Source organism: Dipodomys spectabilis, unplaced genomic scaffold (genome assembly GCF_019054845.1).
Source record: "Dipodomys spectabilis isolate Male_0828 unplaced genomic scaffold, ASM1905484v1 ptg000273l, whole genome shotgun sequence".
Taxonomy (NCBI): Eukaryota; Metazoa; Chordata; class Mammalia; order Rodentia; family Heteromyidae; genus Dipodomys; species Dipodomys spectabilis.
The window spans coordinates 3,926,456-3,952,594 of NW_024870950.1; the positions used below are offsets into that span (position 1 = coordinate 3,926,456).

The 26,139-nt window shown below is 48.8% G+C and overlaps 2 protein-coding genes across 3 annotated transcripts; both read left to right on the forward strand.

The window, feature by feature from the left end:
* The first annotated feature begins 4,441 nt into the window (after positions 1 to 4,441).
* On the forward strand, positions 4,442 to 5,635 carry LOC122126055 (carbohydrate sulfotransferase 6-like). The gene has a single exon (XM_042700602.1). It carries the CDS (start codon positions 4,442 to 4,444, stop codon positions 5,633 to 5,635), a length of 1,194 nt encoding a protein of 397 aa, XP_042556536.1.
* Positions 5,636 to 13,098: 7,463 nt separating this feature from the next.
* Tmem170a (transmembrane protein 170A) lies at positions 13,099 to 25,934 on the forward strand. Of its 2 annotated transcripts, none has more exons than XM_042700722.1 (3): positions 13,099 to 13,362; positions 20,862 to 21,032; positions 23,888 to 25,934. In XM_042700722.1, exons 1-3 carry the CDS (start codon positions 13,230 to 13,232, stop codon positions 24,016 to 24,018), a joined length of 435 nt encoding a protein of 144 aa, XP_042556656.1. In that variant the 5' UTR covers positions 13,099 to 13,229; the 3' UTR covers positions 24,019 to 25,934. The 2 variants fall into 2 exon arrangements, with proteins under 2 accessions (XP_042556656.1, XP_042556658.1); XM_042700724.1 differs by having other exon boundaries at positions 20,862 to 20,963.
* The last annotated feature ends 205 nt before the right edge of the window (positions 25,935 to 26,139 follow it).

Sequence of the window (26,139 nt, forward strand, 5' to 3'; positions counted from 1 at the left end):
TGGGAAGGTGGCTCAGTGGTAGAGTGCTTGCCTTGCATGCATGAGGCCCTGGGTTCAATTCCTCAGCATCACATACACAGAAAAAGACGGGAGTGGCGCTGTGGCTCAAGTGGTAGAGCACTAGCCTTGAGCTGAAGAGCTGAGGGACAGCACCCAGGCCCAGAGTTCAGGCCCACAACTGACAAAAAAAGAAAAACGGAGGATGATCAGTGTCCGGGAGCTTAATCCCATCCTCCTTCCCCCAAATAAGCTTTTATTTCATCATCTTCAACACCATCAGAGTTAGTGGAAAGTAAAGAAAGGGTTGCCTCTGGGGAGGGCACAGAGGACAAGAAATGTCACTTTCTTTTGGTCTGGCCCTTGTGTACTTTTTCTTTTCATTGTTGGTGGCACTTGTTTGGTTGGTTGGTTTTGTAATTTGTTGTGGTCCTGGGCATTAAATCCAGGGTCTCATGCATGCTAGGCAAGGGCAATACAATGAACTACAACCACACCCCTGACTCTCATATTTTAAACTCAGCCTGACCTTTGCTGGCTGGCTAGGAATCTGAGAGGATAAAACGTCCTCATGAAGATGAAAGTACATTTCACAATGCCCACCTGACAGGCTCTTCTTAGGTTGAAACCCTCTGGCAATTAGCCATTGTGTGGAACACAAGGCTCCTTATCAGAAGACTCAAAGGCTAGGGCCTGGACTTCTGGCCACCCTGTGTGGCATGGGGCAATAAAATGGCTTTCCCTTGTTTGAATTCCAGTAATCAGATCAGATAGCAGCTCCCATAGTATATGAGTCTTTAGTATATGAGTCATTTAAGGGGACCTTAAACTTCCTTAGCACAGAGGTAATAAAACACCTTTATCTGGGGAAGTCAACATCTTCCCTACCCAGGGGAACACCAGACTGACCAAGGCAGCAGAGTCCTGCACTCTGCTGGGAATACTCTGGAGTGGGAGAGGCCCTTGTTCTGTGAGTCTTTTTTTTTTTTTTTTCTGGTCGTGAGGCCTGAACTCTGGGCCTGGGCGCTGTCCCCCAACTATTCAGCTCAAGGCTAGCGCTCTACCACTTGAGCCACAGTGCCACTTCTGGCTTTTTCTGCTTATGTGGTGCTGAGGAATTGAACCCAGGGCCTCATGCATGCAAGGCAAGCACTCTACTCCTGAGCCACCTTCCCAGTCCCTGTGAGTCTTTCAGCTAAAGAACTGAGTTCATGCTGGGTGCTAGAGTGGCTCATGTCTGTAATCTCAGAAGGCTGAGATCTGAGGATCATGGTTCGAAACCAGTGGGGGCATGCAAGTGAGACTCTAATCTTCAATTAAGCACCAAAAAAAACCTGAAAGTGGAACTGTGGCTCAAGTGGTCAAGCACTAGCCTGAGCACAAAAGCTCAGGGACAGCACCCTTTTCTTGAATTGAAGCCCCGGGGCCAGAAGCAAAAAAATTAAAAAAAAAAAAAAAAAGTTCACAGTTCTCAATGCCCACGTGAGGGAGCTGTTAGAGTTAAATCAGGGAGCAGGTGTATGATTAGCACTTTTGGGGAAAACAGAAGTCCCCTTCCTCTCTAGTGTCCTGTTCTCAGGAAGCCCCAGCCAGCAGCCCAGAAGGGTTGGTGACGTGTACAGAGCAGATGGGTAGCTACCCTCTGTCTTCCAGGTTTTCCAGGACTGGGCGTGGGATCCAGGAAGCAGTTCAATGTCAGCAGGTGTTGGAGCTGCTTGGCATCCTCCTCCTCCCCCATTCTTGTGTCCTCTCAGGGAGGGATCTGCTCAGACCTTAGCTAGTCAGGGGTGATGTGCATAGGGGAGGATGGGAAGCAAATGTTACAAAAGCAGGGAGTAAAAAATGTATGGAGATCAGGCACCAGTGGTTCACGTCTACAATCTTTGCTACTTGGGAGGCTGAGCTCTGAGGATCAAGGTTCAGAACCTGCCCAGGTAGGAAGGTCTGTGAGATTTTTTTTTTTGGGGTCCGGTCGTGGGGCCTGAACTCTGGGCCTGGGCACTGTCCCTCAGCTCTTCAGCTCAAGGCTAGTGCTCTACCACTTGAGCCACAGCACTGCTTCCGGCTTTTTTTCTTTTTGCTTATTTAGTGCTGAGGAATCAAACCCAAGGCCTCAGGCATGCAAGGCAAGCGCTCTACCACTGAGCCACCTTCCCAGCCCCTCTGTGAGATTCTTATATCCAACTGACCACCAAAAAGCTGGAAGTGGAACTGTGGCTCAAGTGATAGCATGCCTGCCTTGAGTGAAAAAGCTAAGAGAGATTGAGAGGCCCTGAGTTCATGCACACACACACACACACACACACACACACACACAGTGCATGGAGAAAAAACTCTGGGACCTTGACAGCTGGACCTAGTGTTTCTTCTTGCTGTGGGACAAATGTACTAAAGGGAGCAGGGGGCTGGGAATGTAGCTGAGTAGTAAGAGTGCTTGCCTAGCCTGCATGAAGCCCTGGGTGCAATTCTTCAGTGCCAAATAAACAGAAAAGGCTGGAAGTGGGGCTGTGGCTCAACTGTTAGAGTGCTAGCCTTGAGGAAAAAAAAAAAATCTCAGAGACAGTGCCCAGGACCTGAGTTCAAGCCCCAGGACTGGAAAAAACAATAAAGAAAGAAGAAAAGGAAGCAGGGATGTCTGAATGAGAGGTGGTCCTGGAAGAATGCTGAAAGCAAAGCACAGATGACTTCAGACTGCTCCTCTGAACAGACACTCCCATGCTAAGCCCTCTCCTGGCAGGTGTTTATCACGTCATCCCTCCCGACGGTCTTAAGAAGTTAAGAAGTCTTTGTTATCCCAAGAAGGAAACTGAGTCTTGGCCAGGTCCAGCCTCACAGCTCCCAAATGGCAGTGCTGGGACTCAACGCCAACCCTCTCTCCCTCATCCATTAGGAGAGTCTGTCAGTTCACATCCTTAGGAAAAATACTCAGCTCAGACCAGTGACAGAGTAGCTCCCTTTCCAGCCACTGGGGAACTTTCTCTGTGTGTGTTGGGGGAATGGGGGAAAAGAAAGAGAGACAGAGACAGATAGAAAGAGAAAGAGAGAGAGACAGACAGAGAGAGACAGAGACAGAGAGATTGGGGGGAGGATTCTGTCTCCCATGCAGGGCTCTGACCCAGTCTCCCTCCTGCTTTCTCAGGTCTGAAGAATCTAGGAGAATCTTCTATGGACTTGTGACTAGATCAGCACAGACAGCTCTCCCAGGAGACTTGGACCACAGTGAGTACCTTCATGAGGGAAGAGGCAGGCAGCCAACTAGGGGTGTGTCCCTGCCCTGTCTCTCTGCAGCTCTGGCTCCGCTCTGCTTCCCCTTTCACTGGACTCAGGAAACTCACATGGCTCTGGGAGGCCACCTTCACTCCCCAAGGGCCATGGCAACAGCCACAAACATATGTGTGTCTATTCGATTTGTTTATTCTTACTCTACCACTTGAGCCACACTTCTACATCTACCTTTTTTTTTAACCATCTTGGTGGGTTTTGTGTGTATGTGTGTGTTGTTGTTGTTTGTTTGTTTTGTCAGTCATGGGGCTTGAACTCTGGGCCTGGGCGCTGTCCCTCAGCTCTTCAGCTCAAGGCTAGTGCTCTATCACTTGAGCCACAACACCACTTCCGGCTTTTTTTCTGCTTATGTGGTGCTGAGGAATCGAACCTAGGGCCTCAAGCATGCAAGGCAAGCTTGCTCTACCACTGAGCCACCTTCCTAGCCCCCAACTTCAGGTTTTCTGAGTGCTTTATTGGAGATAAGAGTCTCACTTTCCTGCCCAGGCTGGCTTTGAACAGCGATCCTCAGATCTCAGCCTCCTGAGTAGCTAAGATCACAGGTGTGAGCCACCAGGGCCCGGCTACCATCTTGTTTTTTAAAAAATATTTTTTGTGGTACTGGGGATTGAACTCAGGAACTTCAGTTTGCAGTGCCTTCCCACTGAGCCACGCCTCCAGTCCTTCCAGCATTTTTTTTCTGGTTAACTTGAGAGAAGTGTTCTCTCAGATGTATCTCGCTGGGACTGGCATCATACCTTGGTCCTCAGATCTTAGTCTCCTGAGTAGCCAGGATTACAGGTGTGAAACACCAACCAGCAACTGGCCTACGATGAATTCTTAAGCAACGGACAGGATTTGTTTGTAAAAACAGCATTTCTCTCTTAAGGCAGGCAGATGAACCTTATTATAAGGGCAGATGCAGATGGATGGATGGGTGGGTGGACAGACAGATAGATGGATACCATCGATCGATGGCTGTCCCCAGTACAGTTGGCAACTAGAACTCTGCTCTCATCCTAAGCTTGATCGTGACTTACATCTCAACTTCAAGTTTCTGGAAGTGTCTGCGGTGACTGCAGCTGTGTTTGTGAAGGAGGCCGCAGGGGCCTGGGGTGGGCAGGCAGGTCGCAGTCCCTAACCCCGGCGCTCTTCCCCCTGGCAGGCCTGGGCGGGCGGCGGCATGCGGCTGCCTCGCGTCTTCTCCTCGGGCACCGTGGTGCCCGCCCTCCTGCTGGGCCAGACCTGCCTGCTGCTCTTCCTGGTCTGGCGGCCGGGCCCGCCATCCCCGGCGGGCAGCCCGGAGCGCGTGCACGTGCTGGTGCTGTCGTCCTGGCGCTCGGGCTCGTCCTTCGTGGGCCAGCTGTTCAGCCAGCACCCGGACGTCTTCTACCTGATGGAGCCCGCCTGGCACGTGTGGGCCGCCCTGTCGCAGGGCAGCGCGGCGGCGCTGCAGATGGCGGTGCGGGACCTGGTGCGCTCCGTCTTCCTGTGCGACATGGACGTGTTCGAGGCCTACCTGCCGTGGCGCCGCAACCTGTCGGACCTGTTCCAGTGGGCGGTGAGCCGGGCGCTGTGCTCGCCGCCCGCCTGCGGCGCCTTCCCGCGCGGGGCCATCAGCAGCGAGGCGGTGTGCAAGCCGCTGTGCGCGCGCCGCCCCTTCGCCGCCGTGCGGGAGGCCTGCCGCACCTACAGCCACGTGGTGCTCAAGGAGGTCCGCTTCTTCGACCTGCGCGCGCTGCAGCCGCTGCTCACCGACCCGGCGCTCGACCTGCGCCTGGTGCACCTGGTGCGCGACCCCCGCGCCGTGCTGCGCTCGCGCGAGCAGACGGCCAAGGCGCTGGCCCGCGACAACGGCATCGTGCTGGGCACCAACGGCACGTGGGTGGAGGCCGACCCGCGCCTGCGCGTGGTGACCGAGGTGTGCCGCAGTCACGTGCGCATCGCCGACGCCGCGCTGCGCAAGCCGCCGCCCTTCCTGCGCGGCCGCTACCTGCTGGTGCGCTTCGAGGACCTGGCGCGGGACCCCCTGACCGAGATCCGCGCGCTCTACGCCTTCGCCGGCCTGAGCCTCACGCCCGAGCTGCAGGCCTGGATCCACAACATCACGCACGGCTCGGGCCCCGGCGCGCGCCGCGAGGCCTTCAAGACCACCTCCAGGGACGCGCGCAACGTCTCGCAGGCCTGGCGCCACGAGCTGCCCTTCGCCAAGATCCGCCGCGTGCAGGAGCTGTGCGCAGGCGCGCTGCAGGCGCTCGGCTACCGGCCCGTCTTCTCCGAGCGGGAGCAGCGCGACCTCGCCCTGGACCTGGTGCTGCCGCGCGGCCCGGGCAGCTTCCGGTGGGCGTCGGCCACCGAGCCGCAGCGCGGGCCTTAGCCGGGGACCTCAGCCCGGAGACGAGGGGACCCGGTGAGCAGAGGGGCTGGCGCCAGCCACCCCGGGCCCGAAGTTGGGGACCCCCCCCATTCCCCTTTCTCCCCCCCTCCCTGGATTAATTTTCTTTCTCCTTCCTTCCTTCCTTCCTTCCTTCCTTCCTTCCTTCCTTCCTTCCTTCCTTCCTTCCTTCTCCTCCCTCCCTCCCTCCCCTCTCTCCTTCCTTCCCTTTCTTTTTTTCTCCCATTCTTTCTGGGGGGGGGGGGGATGGAGGGCTACTGAGACTTCAACTCAAGGCCTCTGTCCTCCCTCATCGTCTTCATTTTTCTTCCCAAAGCTGACACTCTACCACTGGAGTCACATCTCCACCTCTTAAGTTTTTGCTGGTTAATTGGAAATGTGTCTCTCGCAGATTTGTCAGGTTTCAAGTCGCAACATTGAGGTCTCAGCCTCCTGAGTAGCTAGGATGAAGGGGCAAGAGGTGTGACTCAAGTAGTATAGCGCCAGCCTGACAGCAGAAAGGGTCAGAGGGGGCGGGGGGGGGGGGGTGCTGAGTAGGATTCCGGACATGGGCCCTCCGCCTCACGCTGTTCCTTTGAGTCTTCTTTAGGAGCTGGTGTCCCATCAAGCTCAATCTTCATGGAAGGAGAAACTCTTCCACCCCCCGCCCTTTCTCTGGGGTACAGCAGGCACGAGCTCCCCTCAAGCACTTTCCGCTTAACTCTCTCCTTCCTTGGATGTACAACACAGTAGCTGAGAATGGTATGCCATTCCTGGCTGGGCATGGAGGGGCACTCACGCACCCCATTCTCTTCACGCCTGGGTCGCCAGACTCCATCAAAGTCGTGGCCCATCTTCAGTGAGAGAGCAGAGGCGACGTCTGTCTGTGGTCTCCCCTTAGCCTCTCTCTGCCCTACCTTCTAGTGACCGCTCCACACCCCATCACCCTGCCCAGGTATAATGAACCTTTGATGTGCCTTTGATTTGTCTGGATGGGAAAGATCCTACTTGTGGAAATAAACGTCATTCTTAATTTGTGTGATGCATATTAGATTTTGCACTATCCCCTTAAGCTTATTTTCTGCTCATGGCTGGCACTCTACCACTTGAGCCACAACTCCACTTCCAGCTTTTTGCTGGTTGATTGGACTTTCCTACCCAGAATGGGTTTGAACTGTGATCCTCAGAACTCAGCCTTCTGATTCTCTAGGATTCCAAGTATGAGCCATCTGTGCCTGGCCAGTTTAGACGAAATCTTTTCAGAAGTAAAGGGACATGGCCAAAGTCATGAGGAGAGAAGAATCGTGAAGGGTGAAGGGAAATTTTGCTCTCAGCGTTGCAGGCGAAGAAGAAGATGAATGAAGCTTACCAAGACCCTCTCCCGAGCAGAAAGGTGGGCTTTCCCCCCTTTTTATTTGGTTTAGGGAAGAGTAGGGCTCGAAACACAGCTGTGCCCTGTGGGAGATGGTAAATTCGGGGCTGAGAGTATAGAATCTGGAAAGCAACGTGCATAAGCCTGCAGGTGGCAGTGAGAAGAGGAGGAAGCGCAGCGGGGGCCTGGCAGCAAGCCGGGTGAAGTGGGTAACAGAGCTCCTGAGGTTGGCACAGGCTCCCGTGCCTGGAAGGTATATGGGGTAGGTCATAGGGTAAATGTAATGAAATCAATCTGGCCCGGAACGCCGAAGAAAAAAGGACTCTGAGAGGGGCTTCTGCCTTCACTTTGTCCTTCCCAGCAAAATTTTCTGCTTGTGAGCCACAAACACCTAGCAATGGGTTGATTAAAGGGAATTTGGACCACATGTGGTGTCACATGCCTGTAGCTCCTGCTATAAGGAAAGTATAGGTAGGAGAGTCTTGATCTGAGGCTGGTCCTGAGCAGCAAATGAAGACCCTCCCTGAAAAAATAACTAACGTGCCAGAAGGGCTGGAGGTGTGACTCAAGGCACAGTGCCTTGCCTACCTGCACAAGGATTTTAGTCCTGAGCTCAGGAAACAAGAACCAATAAATGCCCAATAAATGTTTAAGAGGAAAATAAAGTTCACGGAACCTCCGGGAAGGACAAGGATTCACATCTGTGAATCCACGTGGAACACTCCAGATTACATGGGGACTCGAAGTTTGCCACATCATTGTCACCATCAGTTGCCAGAAGGAATTCTGGTGGTTTCTAGCTTCTGATTCTCAGCACACAGATGGCTTTGGGTTGGTAGGGAAAATAGTATCTAGAGTTGGGCGCTGGTGGCTCATGCCTGTAATCCTAGCTACTCAGGAGGCTGAGATCTGAGGATTGCAGTTCAAAGCCAGCCCAGGCAGGAAAGTCCATGAGATTCATATCTCCAGTTAACCACCAGGAAGCAAGAAGTGGCACTGTGGTTCAAGTTGTAGAGCACTTGCCTTGAGCTCAAGAGCTGAGGGACAGCGCTCAGGCCGAGTTCAAGCCCCATAACTGACAACAAAAAAGAAAAAAGGGTATCTAGAATTTTGTGCTTCTTTACTTGGCAATATATATGAACCTGGAGCTGATGCCTCTGGCCAGGTCATTCATATTCCCTATAGACTCTGTGTGTGTGTGTGTGTGTGTGTGTGTGTGTGTGTGTGTGTGTGTGTTGACCCCTGAGCCACTTCTCCTTTTTTTGTAGTTTAGTGGAGATAAGAATTTCAAGGATAGACTTTCCTGCCCAAGCTGGGGGCGGGGGTGAGATGGGGGGCGGGGGGGGGGGTGGACAACCACTAAGGAACAGTGCCCAGACCCTGAATTCAAGCCCTAATAAAAGAAAAGGCAGATGCTGGTGGCTCACGCATGTAATTATGGCTACTCTGAAGGCTGAGATCTAAGGATTGTGGTTTGAAGCCAGCCCAGGCAGAGAATTCCGTGAGACTCTTTATCTCCAATAAAGCACTCAGAAAAGGCCAGGAGTGGCACTGTGGCTCAAGTTGTAGAGCACTAGCTTTGAGCACAGAGAGGCTCAGGGACAGTGCCTAGGCCCTGAGTTCAAACCCTAGGACTGGCAAGAAGAAAAGAGAGAGAGAGAGGGAGAGAGGAGCAAGATATTCGTGATGCGAATGGCTTAGAACGAGGCGATTGTGATCCAGAAGAGCCTCACATGACAGCGACACCCCCCAGGTCTCATACCTATTGATGACCACAGTTAATGGCCTCTGTACTGCCCTTGCATTGCTCCATGAATCATCTCTTCTGTGATTACCAAGGTGCCAGAACTGGAATGCCTGAGGCCTGCTTTGCTGTCTGCACATAGAACATTCCAGGATGAGCCCTGTCTGGTCTCTTCCTGCCTTGGGTGAGCCTATTTTAAAAATTATCATCAGGGCTGGGAATGTGGCTCAGTGGTAGAGTGCTTGCCTAGCATGCACTGGGTTCAATTCCTCAGTTCCACATAAACAGAAAAAGCTAGAAGTGGTGCTGTGCTAGAGTGGTAGAGTGCTAGCTTTGAGCACAGAGAGGCTCAGGCCCAGGCCCTGAGTTCAAGCTCCAGGACTGGCAAAAAAAAATTACCATCAGAAGCCGGCACTGGTGGCTCATGCCTGTAATCCTAGCTACTCAGAAGGCTGAGATCTGAGGATCACAGTTTGAAGCCAGCCAGGAGCAGAAAATGTCTGGAGACCTATCTCCAATAATCTACCCAGAAAAAGCCAAGAGTCGCGCTGTGGCTCAAGTGATAGAGCACTAGCATTGAGCCCAAAGAGACTCAGGGACAGCAGTCAGGCCTTGAGCTCAAGCCCCAGGACCCATAAAAATAAATAAACAATCAGCAGAAAGTAGGCCAAAGGTATGGCTCAGAGGAGAAGGTAGATTATTAATTCATGCAGTAATAAGTCACACAGGAAAAGAACTCAAAGCAGCAGCTTGGAACTTGGCTTACATAGCATCTCCAAAAAGGACAATAACAGCCAGGCACTGGTGGCTCACGCCTGTAATCCTAGCTACTCAGGAGGCTGAGATCTGAGGATTGTGGTTCAAAACCATCTCAGGCAGGAAAAGCTGTGAGACTCTTATCTCCAGTTAACCACCAGAAAACCAGAAGTGGTGCTGTGGCTCAAGGGATAGAGCAGTTGCCTTCAGCTAAAAAGATAAGGCACAGTGCCCAGGACCAGAGTTCAAGCCCCATGACCGACCGAAAATAAAAGGACAATAAATTTACAGAGAAATAGCAGGCTGAAAGTGGTTGTGGGCTTCCAATGACAGGGACCTGTGTGAAAGACAAACTTACAAGCGGAAAAACCAACTGGGTAAGACATGTTTACAGACTCTCTTGGTGCCATCTCTGGGCTGATGGGAGTTTAGAATTGTCTAAAAGAAAGCTTTACTGGCTTTTGCTTCTCCTTAAGTTGCAGTTCTGGGGTTTTGAATTTGGGACCTCCCACCTTGCTAAGTCTTCTACTTCTTGAGCTCTATCTCGAGCCTATAATACAGCTTTATTGAAATGTAATTGACATTATAATATCTACACATTTTTTTTTGTGTTCCAGTACTGAGTTCCTGAACTCAGGGCCTGGGCATTGTCTCTTGGCTTTTTAGCTCAAGGATTGTGCCATGTGAGGTACATCTCCATTTTGGGCTCCCTGTGGTTCACTGGAGATTAGAGCCTCATGGACTTTCCTGCTCAGCCTGACTTTGAATCAGTACAAAGAGGAGAATCATGATCCTCACACCTCAGCCTCCTGAGTAGCTAGGATTACAGGCTTGAGCCACTTTGCCCCACCCAGCTCTAAACTTTTTTTTTCTTTGTCGGTCGTGGGGCTTGAACTCTGGGCCTGGGCACTGTCCTTTTTCAGCTCAAGTTAGCGTTCTACCACTTGAGCCACAGTCAGTGCCACTTCCGGTTTTCTGGTGATTAATTGGAGATAAAGAGTCTCACAGACTTTCCTGCCCAGGCTGGTTTTGAACCGCAATCCTCAGATGTCAGCCTCCTGAGTAACTAGGATTATAGACCTGAGCCACTTAGTGCCCACCTCTAAACGTGTTTTGTTTTGGTTTTTTGGCTTTTCTTTTTTGATACTGGGGATCGAACCCAAGACATTGTACTTGCCAGGCAAGCAGTTTGCCACTGAGCTACATCCCAGCCCCTCTAAGCATTTTTAAAGTGGAAATTTTGATTAGTTTAGATATGTGTATGTATGACATCAAATCACACAACTATCAAATTTCAGTAAGTTTCACCACAATTCTATTATTAAATGTGAATTTTTCCCTTATGGCTTCTGCCTTTTTTTTTCTTCTTTTTTTGTTCTGATGACTTTGTCTTGTACGGAAATAGTCTTCAAGGCCCGCTTCCAACAATTGAGTATTTCACATTTGCGGGAGCTACAGGAATCAGTATTCCCACCCTGAGGTCTCGGCGCCCTCTTCTGACAGATCCTGTTCCTTACACTCAATCTTGACAGGGATCTTTCTTGCCTGTGGATCTAGTCTCCTGGGTTGGATCAGTTGGACCATTTCTTCACCACTCATATGCCAAAACCAACTGGGCTACTTTCTAAATTAGGTTTAGGCACCACCTTCTCCCAATGCATTTTTTTCTCCTCACAAATGTGATTCACCGACCCTTGGTTTCTACTGAGATTTTAATTCAGGGTCTAATGCTTACTAAGTGCACACTGCTATTACGTTACTTCCCTACTCCTCCCCCCACCCGACCTTTATAATGCCCTCGGTTTTTATGACAAGTTCTTGCTTGCCTAGCCACTCGCCTGGACTGGGATTCCTCTATTTTTCACTTCCTACAATAGCTGGGACAACAGGTATGTGCTACCATGCTCAGCTTCTTCCACTGAGATGGAGTTTCATAGACTTTTTTATTCAGGCTAACCTCCAACCTCAAACCTCCTAATCTCAGCCTCCCAAATAGCTAGAATTACAGGTGTAATCCCTCAGTGCCCAGCAGATGGTATCTAATTTAACAACTGATTTTGCAAGGGAAGGGGTGACATTGTCCAAAAAGAAGTGTATTCATTACCTGGCTTACGAAGCTAACACCTCTGTACATCATCTTTACAATAATTTTAAAGTTTTAAAAAAGTTTTACTATGTGGAGAAGATAAACATATTCTACATTGCCTTCTAAAAGTTTTATAGTTCTTCATCTCACTGTCAGTGAAATAAATGAGAGGTTGTTTATTTAAAGTATAAAACTTGCCAGGCACTGGTGGCTCACACCTGACTGTAATCCTAGCTACTCAGGAGGCTGAGATCTGAGAGTCATGGTTCAAAGCCAGGCTAGGCAGGAAAGTCACTGAGACTTATCTCCAGTTAATCGCTAGAAAACCAGAAGTGGAGCTGTGGCTCAAAGTGGTAGGCAATAACCTTGAGCAGGGACAGTGCCTAATAAAATAAAAAAAATTATAAATCAAACACCTGTTTGTGGCCAATGCCTGCAATCCTAGCTACTCAGAGGGCTGAGACCTGAGTGAGGGTCAATATTTGAAGCCAGCCCAGTCAGGAAAGTCCATGAAACTCTTACTTCCAATGAACCAGGAAAAGGCCACTGTTAGCCTTGAGGGGAAAAATGCTAAAGGATTATACCCAGGCCCTGAGTTCAAGCCTCTCTATCAGTGCAAAAAACAACCCCCCCATCACTTCATTTTTAGTTTGCTTTCTACGTGTTTTGTGATTTTTCAAGAATTTGTGTTGCCCTCCCCCAATTTGGAGAAGCAATCCTGTTCATTCTGATGTAAAGAATTTGACTTCATAACTGTTACGGGATTTGGGTCACCAGATCTGGAAACCAGAAATCTTTTGATCTTGTCAGAGAGAATTCAAGAATGGATACAGAAGCTACCTAAAGCAGAATCGGGTTTAGTTATATAAAGCAAAATGAAAGCAAAAGTGCCCTCTCCAGACAGGGGAATGTGCAGGCTCACGAAAGAGCCATGATCTGGAGGTCTCAAGAGCTCAACCATACATGAAACCCTCGGTTCGATTCCTCAGTGCCATATAAACAGAAAAAAACGGAAGTGGCGCTGTGGCTCAAGTGGTAGAGTGTTAGCCTTGAGTGAAGCAGCTCAGGCCCTGAGGTCAAGCCCCAGGACTGACAAAAATCTCAAGATTTCATTGGGGTCTGTGAGCTTGAGGGTAGTTAGTTCTGGAAAACTGGGTTCACATGTCTAACTCGTGAAGGCTGGGCTATGCAACATTATAAATGATGGGGTTACAAATTGGTCGTGATCCTTGCTTTGTATTGGATCTACATCTCTGGTCTGAACTGGCATGTGCAATTCCTTCACTTTCTCGTAGGGGGCGCTACTGAGACGGGCACGGCGGAGCGCAAGCGCCCGCCACATAAAGCAGGGAGACTCGTCCAGTAGGGGGCGTAGCCTGAGAGGTACGGGGCTGGGTATTGCGAGCCTTACGCAACGTCAGGGGGCGGGAGAAACAGTCGCCCCGCCCCAGCCAGCTGAGGCGCCCTGTGATTGGAGGAAAGAACCATCACTTGGCAGCGCCGTTGGGGCTGGTGGGAGGAAGAAGAGGGCTGTGGCCGCAGGTGACGCCGAGGCGGCGGGAGGTGCGGTGAGCGGAGCTCGGCGACTGCACTTTCGGGCACTCCCTCCGCCCCTTTCTCTGCGGTGGATGGCGGCGGGATGGAGCGCGAGGGGAGCGGCGGCAGCGGGGGCTCGGCCGGGCTCCTACAGCAGATCCTCAGCCTGAAGGTGGTACCGCGGGTGGGCAACGGGACCCTGTGCCCCAACTCCACCTCCCTCTGCTCCTTCCCAGGTAGGACCCCGCCCCGCGCCTGCGCAGTGCGCCCGCGCGCCGGCCGCCGCTCCCCCCTCCCCCCGCCCCGCTCCGTCCCCCCGCGTCGGGGTCCGCCGGGGCGGCCGCACCCGGCTCGTTCCGGGCGCGGGTCGGCGGCACTGGGGCGCAGGGGGGCGCCGGCCATCTCTCGGGGGGAGGTTCGGGGGGGCCGTCTCGGCCAGGCCGAGGGGCGGCCGGGTCTCACGCGTCCCCCCGAGCAGCCCGCAGCCCTCTTGGCGCCCCGGGCCCGCCGGCTTCGGGTCGCGGCTCCCGGGCCCCGATCCCGATCCCGCCCCCCTCCTCCGGCTGCTCTTTCTAGGGATCGCTGTTGGAGACCTGTTGCTTGCGAGCTTGGATTCGAACTCCCTTCTCCCCCCGTCCCCCCTCCCCGCCGCCCCTCCCTGAGGCCTGCTGGGTAGGAGAGGGGGGCTCGGGTCGGGCGAGGTTGGGGCTGCCCCGGAGGAGGGCCGAGGAGGCGCCCCCGCCCCCGGGGGAGAGGGTGGGCGCAGCTACGTGTGAGTGTGAGTGTGTGTGTGTGTGTGTGTGTGTGTGTGAGACCGGGAGGACTGGGGGGGGGGGCTGGGCTCCCTGACTTCGTTCCCAGAGAGAAACGGGGCCAGAGACGGGGCGGACGAGGGAGGACGGGGTTGCTGGCCGCAGTCTGGAGAAGATAAGGCACCTGCGGCCGGTCAGGCTGCGGGCAGCGACTGCCGGGCGCCTTCGCCGGGCGCGCCCGGGACTTGGGGCCTGGCCTGCCCCGCAGCCCCCGCGGGAGCCGATAGAGCCGTCGCCCGCCTCGGGCCGCTGAGGTGTTCGTTCGTCATCATGCCTACAATGAGACTGGCAGCTCAGAGTCGTGGCAAGGGTCAGCGCTGGGCGCGGGAGTTTGAGCCCCGGTGCCAGCACGCGCGCGCGCACACACACACACACACACACACACACACACACCTACCTGTGTGGAAGTGTTCGTACACTGCCAAGGCTACGTGCGTACGGGGGTTTTGTTCGTTTGTTTTTTGTTTGGGGGTGGTTTTTTTTTGTTTGTTTGTTTGTGTTTGGTTGGTCGTGGGGCCTGGGTGCTGTCCCTCAGCTCTTCAGCTCAAGGCTAGCGCTCTACCACTTGATCCACAACGCCACTTCTGGCTTTTTTCTTTTTGCTTATGTGGTGCTGAGGAATCGAACCCAGGGCCTCAGGCATGCAAGGCAAGCACTCTACCACTGAGCCACCTTCCCAGCCCGTTTTTTTTTTTTAAATTGTTAAAAAGATGAAAAGTAAAAAAGAAAAACTTGAAAAGTTAGAGTTATGTAAGTCAGGCAAAGAATACATTTCTTTTTGGACAATGTCACCCCTTCCCTTGCTGTCTTCCTAGTTTCTTCCTCCAGACCCCACCCACAAGTTGTATAGTTCATTTTCAACATAGTATAGAGCGAGTACCACTGCTGCATTTGTCCCCACACTTACCCCCTTTACCCTCCCAAAGGATAATTCTTTTTATTTGCTTATTTTCTCCAACTCTTTTTTGGAAAAATTTCCAATTCCTATAAATTGAAAAGCAGTGCAGTGAATACACTCACTTTAGGCTGGGTGATACAGTCACATGTGACTTCACAACTGTTTCTTTTTTATTTTTAATATATTTTTATTGTGAAAATACTGTACAGAGGGGTTACAATTACATGGGTAAGATAATGAGCACACTTCTTGTCAGGCATTGTAGCCTCCTGCTTTGTTTCCCCTTCCCGTCCCTTCATATCCTCCCCTCCCACTTCGTTTTTCGACATAAGGACTTGTACATCTCATTGTTGCAATGGGTCCTCCTGTATCCCTGTTTTTACAATTTCACAACTCTGTTTCTTAAAGTCCCATGTGACCATCATCATGTACTTAAGGCAAACCCAGCAGGCACACACCCAGGCTATGTTACAGTCTTGTAATATGTCTCTGACCTCCACTTTCTCCTGTACAAAGACCTCTGAGATTACCTTGGGTCCATTTGGAAAACCTGGATACTCTCCGGTTGGAAGATCTGTAAGTTGCTCCTGCACAGTCCCTTTGCCATGGAAAGTGGCATGCTCGTTCATGCGTATTGAGGATGAGCGTGTCAGTGTCCATTCTTCCCTGTGCTTACCCTCATGTCCCTTTATCGTCTTTTATCTGATCACTTAATCAGATTTACACTTTACCATAGGGTGAAGTTCATATTTGGTCTATGGCTGATGGAAAAGGCTTTCTGGGTCACACACGTGCACAGTCACGTTTTAGCTTTCTGCAACCCTGTTCAGGAAGTTGCACAAGTTATGATATGTAATGTGTAATACTTCTAAAACAAGGGCTTTTCTGTCATAACTGCAAACATTGATCTAATGGATCTAATCATGTCCTCCAACACTTAAATTCCCCCAGTTGACCAAATGGCTTTCTTGCTTTTTTTTTTTTTTTTTTCCTTAAAAAGCGCCTGGATCTAATCAGGGATCAAACATTACATTGATTGTGGTTTCTGTAAAGATTAATCTTGTTTTACTTCCATTTTTGACCCAGTTCTTTGAGATTGTGTGTGTGTCTGTCTGTCTGTCTGTCTGTGTCTGTGTGTGTGTGTGTGTGTGTGTCTGTCTGTCTGTCTGTCTATCCGTCTGTCTGTCTCCTGGGGCTTGAATTCAGGGTCTGGGCGCTTTCTGTCCCTGAGCTTTTTTGCTCAAGGCTAATGTTCTTCTACTTGAGCCACAGCTCCAGTTCTAGCTTTTTGGTGGCTAATTGGACATCAGAGCCTAACAGACTTTGCTGCCTGTGCTAGGTTCAAATTTTGACCCTCAGATCTCAGCCTCCTGAGTAGCTGGGATTTTTGAAGAACCTAAGGAAATTGTTTTGTAGTCCAGGTTCAGTGACTTTTCTTCATGCTTAGATGCAGATGAAATGTTTTTGGTCACAGTGCTACCTACAACATAGTTTGTTACACCAGGAGATCATCAATGTCCATTGATGCCCTTCATGATGCTTGCTTCATTTATTTGGCGCAAATAATCTATTGGCTCTTCACCCTAGTCCTCTTATGAGTAAAGTCCTGTGTGGGTGATATGTGGGAATTGAATATTCACTCCATTTGTCTATCTTTAAGGAGGATCGAGGCAAGTCAATCTGGGATGATAGTTTCAGGATATTATACTAAAACATCTGTAGTCATGGGAATTGTTTGCTTTCAGAAATGGTTATGAAGAGAATGAACTGCAATTTGTACTTGAGTTTGCCATTGCTTCTGTGGAGATGACACATGCTGGTATTGGTTACCAGTTCTCTGTGGTCTCTGGGCTGGGGATGCGGACGTCACGGAGTATAGCCCTTGACTCGGAATATAGTGCTAAACTCACACTCCCTGCTCTGGCTCCTCTTTGCTAGAATGGTGGGCTGGTGGGTAATGAAGTTTGTCACTTTGAAGCATCAAAACCTACTTAATGCGAATTTTATTCAGTGTCCTGACTCTGGCATCATTTCTATTTTGGCTCCACTGAAAAGGTTATTTGTAGTTTATGCCAACTCATTATGGCAGAATCATTGCTCTAAGGTAATTCTGTGGTTTCTCCCTACCAGGAAGCTTTGAATTGATTTTTATTTATTTATTTATGGCCTGGGCACTGTCCCTGAGCTCTTCAGCTCAAGGCTAGCGCTCTACCACTTGAGCCATAGGGCTACTTCCTGTCTTCTGGTGGCTCATTGGAGATAAGAGTCTCACAGACTTTCCTTGTTCAGGCTAGCTTTGAACCGTGATCCTCAGATCTCAGCCTCCTAAGTAGCTAGGATTACAGGCGTGAGCTACCAGCACCTGGCTGAATTGATTAGTTTTTTGTTTTTTGTTTTTTTGGTTGGTCATGGGGCTTGAACTCTGGGCCAGGGCGCTGTTCCGCAGCTCTTCAGCTCAAGGCTAGCGCTCTACCACTTGAGCCACAGCACCACATCCGGCTTTTTCTGCTTATGTGGTGCTGAGGAATCGAACCCAAGGCCTTCTACATGCACAGCAAGCACTCTACCACTGAGTTTTTTAAAGCACTCTACCACAGGTTTTTTAAAACCTGCATTTGCAGTTTGGCTGTTTAAGATTTCCACCTAACTCTCCTTATTCTATCCTAAATTGTTCAATTTCTCCCTCCCTCCCTTCCTTTCTTCTCTCCTTCCTTCCTCCCTCCCCTTCTCTTTCTCTCTTTCTACTCTCTCTCTCTCTCTTTTGTTTTGAGAATGTTTTCATTGAGTACATTAGGCTGACCTTGAACTTGTGATCTTCCTGCTTCAGCCTCCCCTGGGATTACAGCAGTGTCACCACTCTTGGCAGTGTTTCCATCTCCTTTTTGCTGTCTTGTTTATCTATCAGGAATGGCATTTCCTGAAAATAGGGATTTCAACCAAGTGAATCATTGCCAAGGTCTATTTTATAATAATTAAACTAAAAGCTGATATTTTGTTTGGAATCAGAAAAAAAATCACGTAGAGAATTCCTGGTTTTCAGTCACACTGTTTGTTTTCTGGGCACCAAGTTAAGGTACCTGGTGAACAGAACAAAGCTTGTGCCACATAGAGCTTCCATTCCATTAGCGTTTGGGGGAGAAAATAAGCATGGAACGGAACATCTGAGGGTAAGTGTGATATGGGATTAAGTACATAGTGTGTGTGTGTGTGTGTGTGTGTGTGTGTGTGTGTGTGTGTGTGTGTGTGTGTGTGTGTAGTTGAGGGATGATCTGACCTTCCCCCCCCATATATAGTCTAGTGGGTTATAATATAGTTCAGAATTGTACACTGTGACCACAGTCAGTGTGAGAATATTTTCACCACTCCTTCTTGATTCCACTGAGTGAGTGACTAGCTTTGCATGGAGAACAGACAAGGTGGGACCAGGTTGGGACCAAGACCACCGGGCGTGGGGCAGCCCAGGGCTCACATTCCCAAACCAGGGACCAGAGGCAAGCAGTGGTTTCAGGAGGAAGACGGCACAGTAAGCAGTCCGGAGGCCAGTATTGTGTTCAGGGGAACTGGGGACAGATGGAGCTCCTGGCAGGCAGGAGCTTGTTGGCAGGAGTCTCCCAGAGGGCAGTGGGGAGATGCGGGATGATGGGCCATGAGCACCCTGACCACCCAGCAGCCGGATGGAGTTGCAGGACTGGATAGGTCTCCAATCTCCAGGAGGACCCGTGTGGTCCTTTAGAGACAGTCGCAGCTTTAGAGAAGCTGGCCAAGTGCACCCACTGTGACCTGGACCCTAAGGTCAGGGTGGAGCCAGCTGCAAGGCTGGCTGCCTCCTTGCTGGCGCTGATGGGGGCCAAGTTCATCCCGAGGCCATATTGGAAGTGAGATGACTCAGCTGTGGAGGTTCTGAGGCCAGGGAGCTTGTCCTCACAAAGCCCTTTATGCATAGGATTTTGTTCATTTAGAGTCACATAGAGAGCTGCTCTCCACATGGCTTTTCTTTCCCTGGATTTTTGGCAGCACTGGGGGTTGAACTCAGCACGCTGCACTTGCTGGGCAGGTGCTCTACTGCCCTACTGCTCTACTGCTGAGCCATGCTACCAGCCCTTTTTTTGCACTGGTTATTTGTTTACTTTTGCTGGCACCTGGGTTTGAACTTGGGGCCAGGCTGAGCAAGCAAAGGGGCCCTTCCACTTGAGCCCCACCTCTAGACCTTCGTCTTTTTTTCTTCACTGATGTGCCCGACATAGATGTGCTCAATAAATATTTGAGTATGTAATGGATAAGTTCTTAGTGTTTGAATTAGTTTATTAGTGCACCAATTTGGCATCCTAAACAAGTTTTTACCATTTTACAGTCCTGGAGGTCAGGAGTCCAAGAGGTCTCACCAGGCTAAAACCAAAGGTATGGGTAGGACTGGGTTCCTTCTGGAAGGACCAGAAAGAGTTCCTTTTTTTTTTTTTTGCCAGTTGTGGGGCTTGAACTCTGGGCCTGGGTGCTGTCCCTCAGCTCTTCAGCTCAAGGCGAGCTCTCTACCACTTGAACTACAGTGCCACTTCCTATTTTCTGGTAGTTTATTGGAGATCAGAGTCTCATGGACTTTCCTGCCCAGGCTGGCTTTGAACCGCAATCCTCAGGTGTCAGCTCCTGAGTAGCTAGGATTACAGGTGTGAGCCAACAGTGCCTGGTGTTCCTTACCTTTTGCAGCTTCTTAGAGGCTGCCTGCATTCCTGGGCTCATGGCCTCTTTCTCTTCAGAGCCAACAGCATAACATCTTCAAAATCTCTAGGACACTGGCCTCCTGCCTCCCCTTTGCTGGACCCTTATGATTACGTCAGGTCCATCTGGAAAATCCTGACAATCTCCCACGGAAGGTCCTTAATGTAATCCCATCTGCATGAAAGTATCATTTTGCCCAGTTTGGGGGATGAGGATGTGAAAATCTTTGGGGTCTGTTCTACCCCTGCACTTTCATTTCTCTTTCTAGTCTTTTACTGCAGATTACTTATCTGATGCATACTTCACCATGATAGGCCTTTCACTGCCTCTGTGGTTTGAAATAATTTCCTCATGAATGGATTGTGGTGGGCACAGGGTTTTGTTTTGTTTTATGCCACAAGTGGGCCTTGAGCTCAGGGCCTGAGGGCTGTCCCTGAGCTTTTGTGCTGAAGGCTAGCACTCTGCCACTTGAGCCACAGATCCACTTCTGGCTTTTGGGTGGTTAATTGGAGAGAAGAGTTTTACAGACTTTCTTGCCCAGGCTGGCTTTGAACTTTGATCCTCAGACCTCAGCCTCCTGAGTAGCTAGGATTGTAGGTGTGTGCCACAGGTGCCCGGCTGAGATTATGGGTTTGTAATAAAGGCGAGGTTGGCCCACTGTGTAGTCTCCCTCTCCCAGGATGTAGTGGAGCCATAGGCGTGGCCTAGTACAGCTAGAGACCACCAGATGTGGCCTCTCAGCCTTGGTCTCCCAGCTTACAGAATTGTGAGCTGAAGAATTTTAGTTGTAGCAGCACAAAGCAGACCTGCACAGCTGCCAAAGAAAACAAAGCTAGAGATAATGCACTTGAAGTGGTAAACAAGAAATACTGTAAGATAGAACAAATAATTTTGACTGTGTTGGGCCAGGGAAATGAAAAGTACTGGATAACAATCGGTAAGTAGCTATTAAGTAGATGGCAAATTAAGGTATGGGAGATTAAAGAGAAATCACTTAGTTTTTTTAAAAAGTGTTTTCTATAGATCTGGATTTGCTTTTGCTATTAAGAGTCCTTTAATAATCCCATTCATCTGAAGTACAATATAATACCTTTTTTTCCCCCTACTGAAGCGACTTAAGTGGAACTATATCAATATGTAGGTGCCTGAGGTAGGTGCCAATGGTTGTAGTTCAGAGATATAGGGCTGCAGCTGCTGCTCCCCCTTCTCTGAGACTCAAATGGTTTTGGAAAGGAAGCCCTGGAGAGGATGAGGACCTTTTGTGGTGCTTGCCAAGCCTTATGCATGACCCAGTCTTTCATGTCCTTTGCAGAGATGTGGTATGGTGTGTTCCTGTGGGCACTGGTGTCTTCTCTCTTCTTTCATGTCCCTGCTGGATTACTGGCCCTCTTCACGCTCAGACATCACAAATATGGTAGGTTCATGTCTGTAAGCATCCTGTTGATGGGCATCGTGGGACCAATTACTGCTGGAATCTTGACAAGTATGTTAGACATTAAAATACCAGTCAAAACGTTGAAATGTGCCTCGTCGGTTCATTTAGGATTCATTTTAGAAATATATCTGAGTGGGATAAATTTTTTTAAAGAGTAGTGTCTATCATTATGAGACTTTAATCCTCCTCCTCCTCCTCCTCCTCCTCCTCCTCCTCCTCCTCCTTCTCCTTCTCCTCCTTCTCTTCCTCCTCCTCCTCCTCCTCTTCCTCCTTCTCCTCCTCCTCCTCCTCCTCCTCCTCTTCCTCCTTCTCTTCTTCCTCCTCCTCCTCTTCCCTCTCCTCCTCCTCTTCCTCCTCCTCCTCATTTAATAATGTGTGCTGGTCCTGGAGCTCAAACTCAGCACCTTGGTGCTATCCCTGAGCTTTTTTTCATTCAAGGTTAGCACTCTACAGCCACAGCTCCACTTTCAGCTTTTTAGTGGTTAATTGAAGATAAGAGTAAGAGACTTTTCTGTCCAGGCTGGCTTTGAAATATAGATCCTCAGATCTCAGCCTCCTGAGTAGCTAGGATTACAGGCATGAGCCACCAGAGCTCTGAGGCTTTTTTCTTCTCTTCTTTTGTTATGGGCTTATTTTAGTTCTGGGGTTTGCTTTTTGCTCAAAGCTGGTGGAGAAAAGTGGAGCATAGCTCCACTTTAGGCTTTGTGGTGCTTAATCATAGATGAGGGTCTCATGGACATCCCTTCCCCAGGCTGGCTTCAAACCATGTTCCTCTAATCTCAGCCTCCTGAGTGGTTAGGATTACAGGTTTGAGCCACCAGTGCCCAGGTCTCGATAAAGTTCTTTAAGCTTCCTTCTGCCCAGCCCACTCTTTGAGGGGAGCTAAATTACAGAGGCTCAATGAAGAATGCATTCTGAGACATTGGTGACATCCAGTGCCACTGGAGGTAGGTTTTTTTTTTTTTGGGTCCGGTCATGGGGCCTGAACTCTGGGCCTGGGCGCTGTCCCTCAGCTCTTCAGCTCAAGGCTAGTGTTCTACCTCTTGAGCCACAGCGCCACTTCCGGCTTTTTTTTTTTGCTTATGTGGTGCTGAGGAATCGAACCCAGGGCCTCATGCATCAAGGCAAGCGCTCTACCACTGAGCTACCTTCCCAGTCCCTGGAGGTAGATTTTCTTTGCGTGCTGTACACTAGACCTTGGGCCCGTGAGTTTAGCAGCCCCTAAGCCCTGAACTCAACCACCAACCCTGAAGAAAACATTTTCAAGTCACAGATGCTCAAGGCAGCCAACCTTTGGTTAATATTCTTTTTATTTTATTTTTTGTTGGTCGTGGATGCTGAGCTTTTTTTGCTCAAGGTTAGCTCTCAACCACTTTGAGTGACAGCTCCACTTCTGGTTTTCTACTCATTAATTGGAGAAAAGAGTCTCATGAACTTTCCTCCCTGCGTTGGCTTCTAACTTTGATTCTCAGATCTCAGCCTCCTGAGTAGCTAGGATTATAGGCGTGAGCCACCAGCCCCCAGCTTAATACTTTCATATTATATTTATAAGATGTGTGGTGTTGAGAAATGACTCCCTGTCTTTTTGCTGGCTAAGCATAATGACTACTACTGAGCTACAGTACTCCAGCCCAAATGTGTATAGACATTTTATTGAGGACTATGTATTACCAGTCTCTGCCCCAATCAGCTAAGTACTGGATAGACACAGTTGTTTTGTGTTCTCAATTTCTAGGAAGTTTTCTAGCATCAAAACAATTATGTAGGCGAGAAAGAAACCCCTGGGATTACTCTTGTTGCCTTTAATTTTTTTTTTTTCTCTTACTTACAATGGATTCCCCTATATAGCCCAGTCTGGCCTCAAACCCACACTCCTCCCCTACCCCCCACCCCCTCCTGAATGCCTGAATTATAGGTATACACTACCACACCTGGTTCTATGTGTCCTCTGAACAACTTCCGTGGTTTAGAGTCCTCTTCCCTTCCTCTGTCCATAGCCCCTCACCCTCTCCTCTTTCTCTTTCTTAAGTGGAACCATGAGGATGATAGAAAGTGGAGCCGCAAGAAAGGAGATTATTTCCTGTGGCCTGGAACATTTCTTGCTTGTCTCACTCAGGAGACTCATTTATTACCAACATTTTATTACATACTTCTTAAGAGGCATGGGGTTAAATTGCATGGAAATAAAAAGATTTTTGAGTTCATAGTCAGGTCATGTGGAAGTTGCTATGATTTTGATTATTCTAGGTGATTATGGTGGTGGTGGTGGTAGGGGTGGTAGTGATGGTGATGATGGTGGTGGTGGTGATGATGATGATTATGATTTGTACTAGAACTCTGGACCTAGGTACTGTCCTTTAGGTTTTTTTTTTGCTCAAAGCTGGTACTCTACCATGTGAGTCACCATTCCACTTTTGACTTTTTGGTGGCTAATTGGAGATAATATTCTCATGAACCTTCCTACTGGAGTGGCATTAAACCATGATCCTTAGATCTCAGCCTCATGAGTAGCTAGGAGTACAAACTGGCACCCAGCACTTCCAGATACTTTTTTTTCAATTAATGTAGTAGACTCTCAGTGTTAGGGAGTCCACATCTAAAACCTCATTTCAGTGATTTGCAGAGCATATAAAGAACACTTAACAACTAGAGTGAGTAGGAAGAACAGAGGAAATAAAGCATTTCTGTAATTTTTTTATTGTTATAAAGGTGATGTGCAGAGGGCTTATGGTTACATAAGTCAGGTAATAAGTACATCTCTTTCTGAACAATCATGTCTGTAATATTTACATTTTAGTGTAAAAAATCTGGAACATTCTGTTTAGAGTGGGACTTTAAGTGGTATATTTTCATGATTTTTGTTAACCTCACTTTTTTCCTAACACCCTTGAATTTTGAACCAGGTGCCGCCATTGCCGGAGTATACCGCGCAGCAGGGAAGGAGATGATACCATTTGAGGCCCTCACCCTGGGCACGGGACAGACGTTCTGTGTAGTGGTGGTCTCTTTTTTACGGGTTTTAGCTACTCTATAGCATATACTCTCTATGGTATGAGGCTAAGCTCTGTTTTAGAACAGCCTCAGAAGGAATACATTGGAGTAGTATTTTCTTAAGCTCTCCAAATGGAAGCAACGTGGATGAATAGGAATCTGAACCACATCTCCGCCTCTTCTTCAACTTGACACGCCAGCCATCAAAGGTCTCTGTGGACTCCTGTTATTCCCAACCAAGACAGAACAAGTTGCTTGCTTTTCTTTCTATGGACATTTAATTGAAGAACTTTCACGTGCACACCTTGACCCAAGCCAAGCCATCATCGCTTCTGGATTGTATCGCTTGCCACTTGAATTTCCAATAGTCTGTGAGGAAATGCAGAGTCTCTCACCTCTTTCAGAGCAACTATGGAAACTACTGGCTCATTTCAAGTGTGAGTACTCTGTGCTGAAATCTTAGTTGACCTAAACTTGATTAAAATCTGAAAACTCCTTTTGCGACAGCTTCATGATGATAACACCAAGTTTCGGTTGAGTCTAGCTGTGAGAACAAATTTAGTGAACTATAACAGGTAAACAATCGAGTAACTCAAGGAAATGGCTTTGTTCCCACTGAGAATGTGATATTTTATGGAAAACTGCCTTGACCTCTGGTTATTTATTTTAAGAGATGTGAACTTAACTGTTTTGTACATTTGGCCAAAATAAGCTAGTTAATTCAGATGCTGGGTTTGTTTTGGTTTTTCTTTTCCCAAGGGAAGGTCTCACTGTGCAAGTGGTCCAGGCTGGCCTTAACCTCACAATCTTACTGCCTCAGCCTCCTAAGTGCTAGGATGACAGGGATGCACAAAACATTTTATTTTTAAAGTGATGAGCTCACTGTGTGGGCCAGGCTGGTCCCGAACTCCTGCACGCCAGTGATCCGCCTGCCTCAGCCTCCCAAATAGCGGGGACTGCAGGCACACACCATCATGCCTGGTTGAGACTTTTCCAAAGAATTTCTATACCCCATTTGAAAAAAAAATTAGTTTTAGTTTAGCTGGAAAGATACCTACCCTATTCAGAAGTTTGAGTTGAAATTTTAAGCCACATTGGGTTAGGGTACCTTTCCCTTTGGGCATTCAGGCACATACATATATCCGACATGCTATGATAGTTTTTCTTAGAGACTTTAGTTTATAGATGACTCTTGAGAGATTGAGGAAGTGTGGCTGAAATGAGGGTAGGTGTTGGGGACTTGGGGGTTGTAATCTGTTTACCTAGCACGGCCCCACAACCCACTTTGCAGTATTAGAGCATCACCTCCCAGAAAGTGCCTGAAGTTTCCTTTCCAGGCACACCTCCATCCTGCCCCTTTCAACTTTTAGTCAAGAGAATTTTTATCCTTAAAGAGATGTCCAAGTTTTAAATTTTGGATATTTAATTTTTGAGATTTTTAAAAACTCAACATTTAGCTGTTTTAATTTCTATTCTGCTGCTGAGTTCTTTTTTCATTGAAAGGCTTGGAAAAACTGTGACCTTCAAAAGGGAAACAATTGCAAAAATTAAGTAACTTTTACCACCTAAACTGTTTAATACAGGGCACAATCAATGGTGTTGTTGTCTTCCAGACAATAACTGTCATCCCGAAGGAGGGCTTTCATTGAGAGATGACAGGTCCCAGTCCACAAGCTCAAATGCAAGTGAATTTCTTTAAAGCCTCTGGCTTCTGATTAGAAGGATCAGGAGGATCAATTCGTTTCATCACTTATCAAAATTAGAGTGACATATATCAAAATAGCAGGAAAATTGTGAGTACACGTAAACGTCCTTTCAGATTTCCTAACAGGAAGCTCAGCTTTCTTCCAACAAATTGTTAAAGATTTCAGTTTGTAGTTCAAAGAGATGTGTTTTGTTTTGTTTTTTAGAAAACATCCCTTCAAACCATGTCTGTAATCCTAGCTACTCTGGAGGCTGAGATCATAGGATTATGGTTCAAAGCTGGCCTGGTCAGAAAAGTCTGTGAGACTTTTATCTCCACTTGACCACCAAAAAGCTGAAAGTAGGGCTGTGGATCAAGTAGCAGAGCACCAGCCTTAGGCAAAAAAGCTAAGGTGCAAACACTGTGGATCAAGTAGCAGAGCACCAGCCTTAGGCAAAAAAGCTAAGGTGCAAACACCCA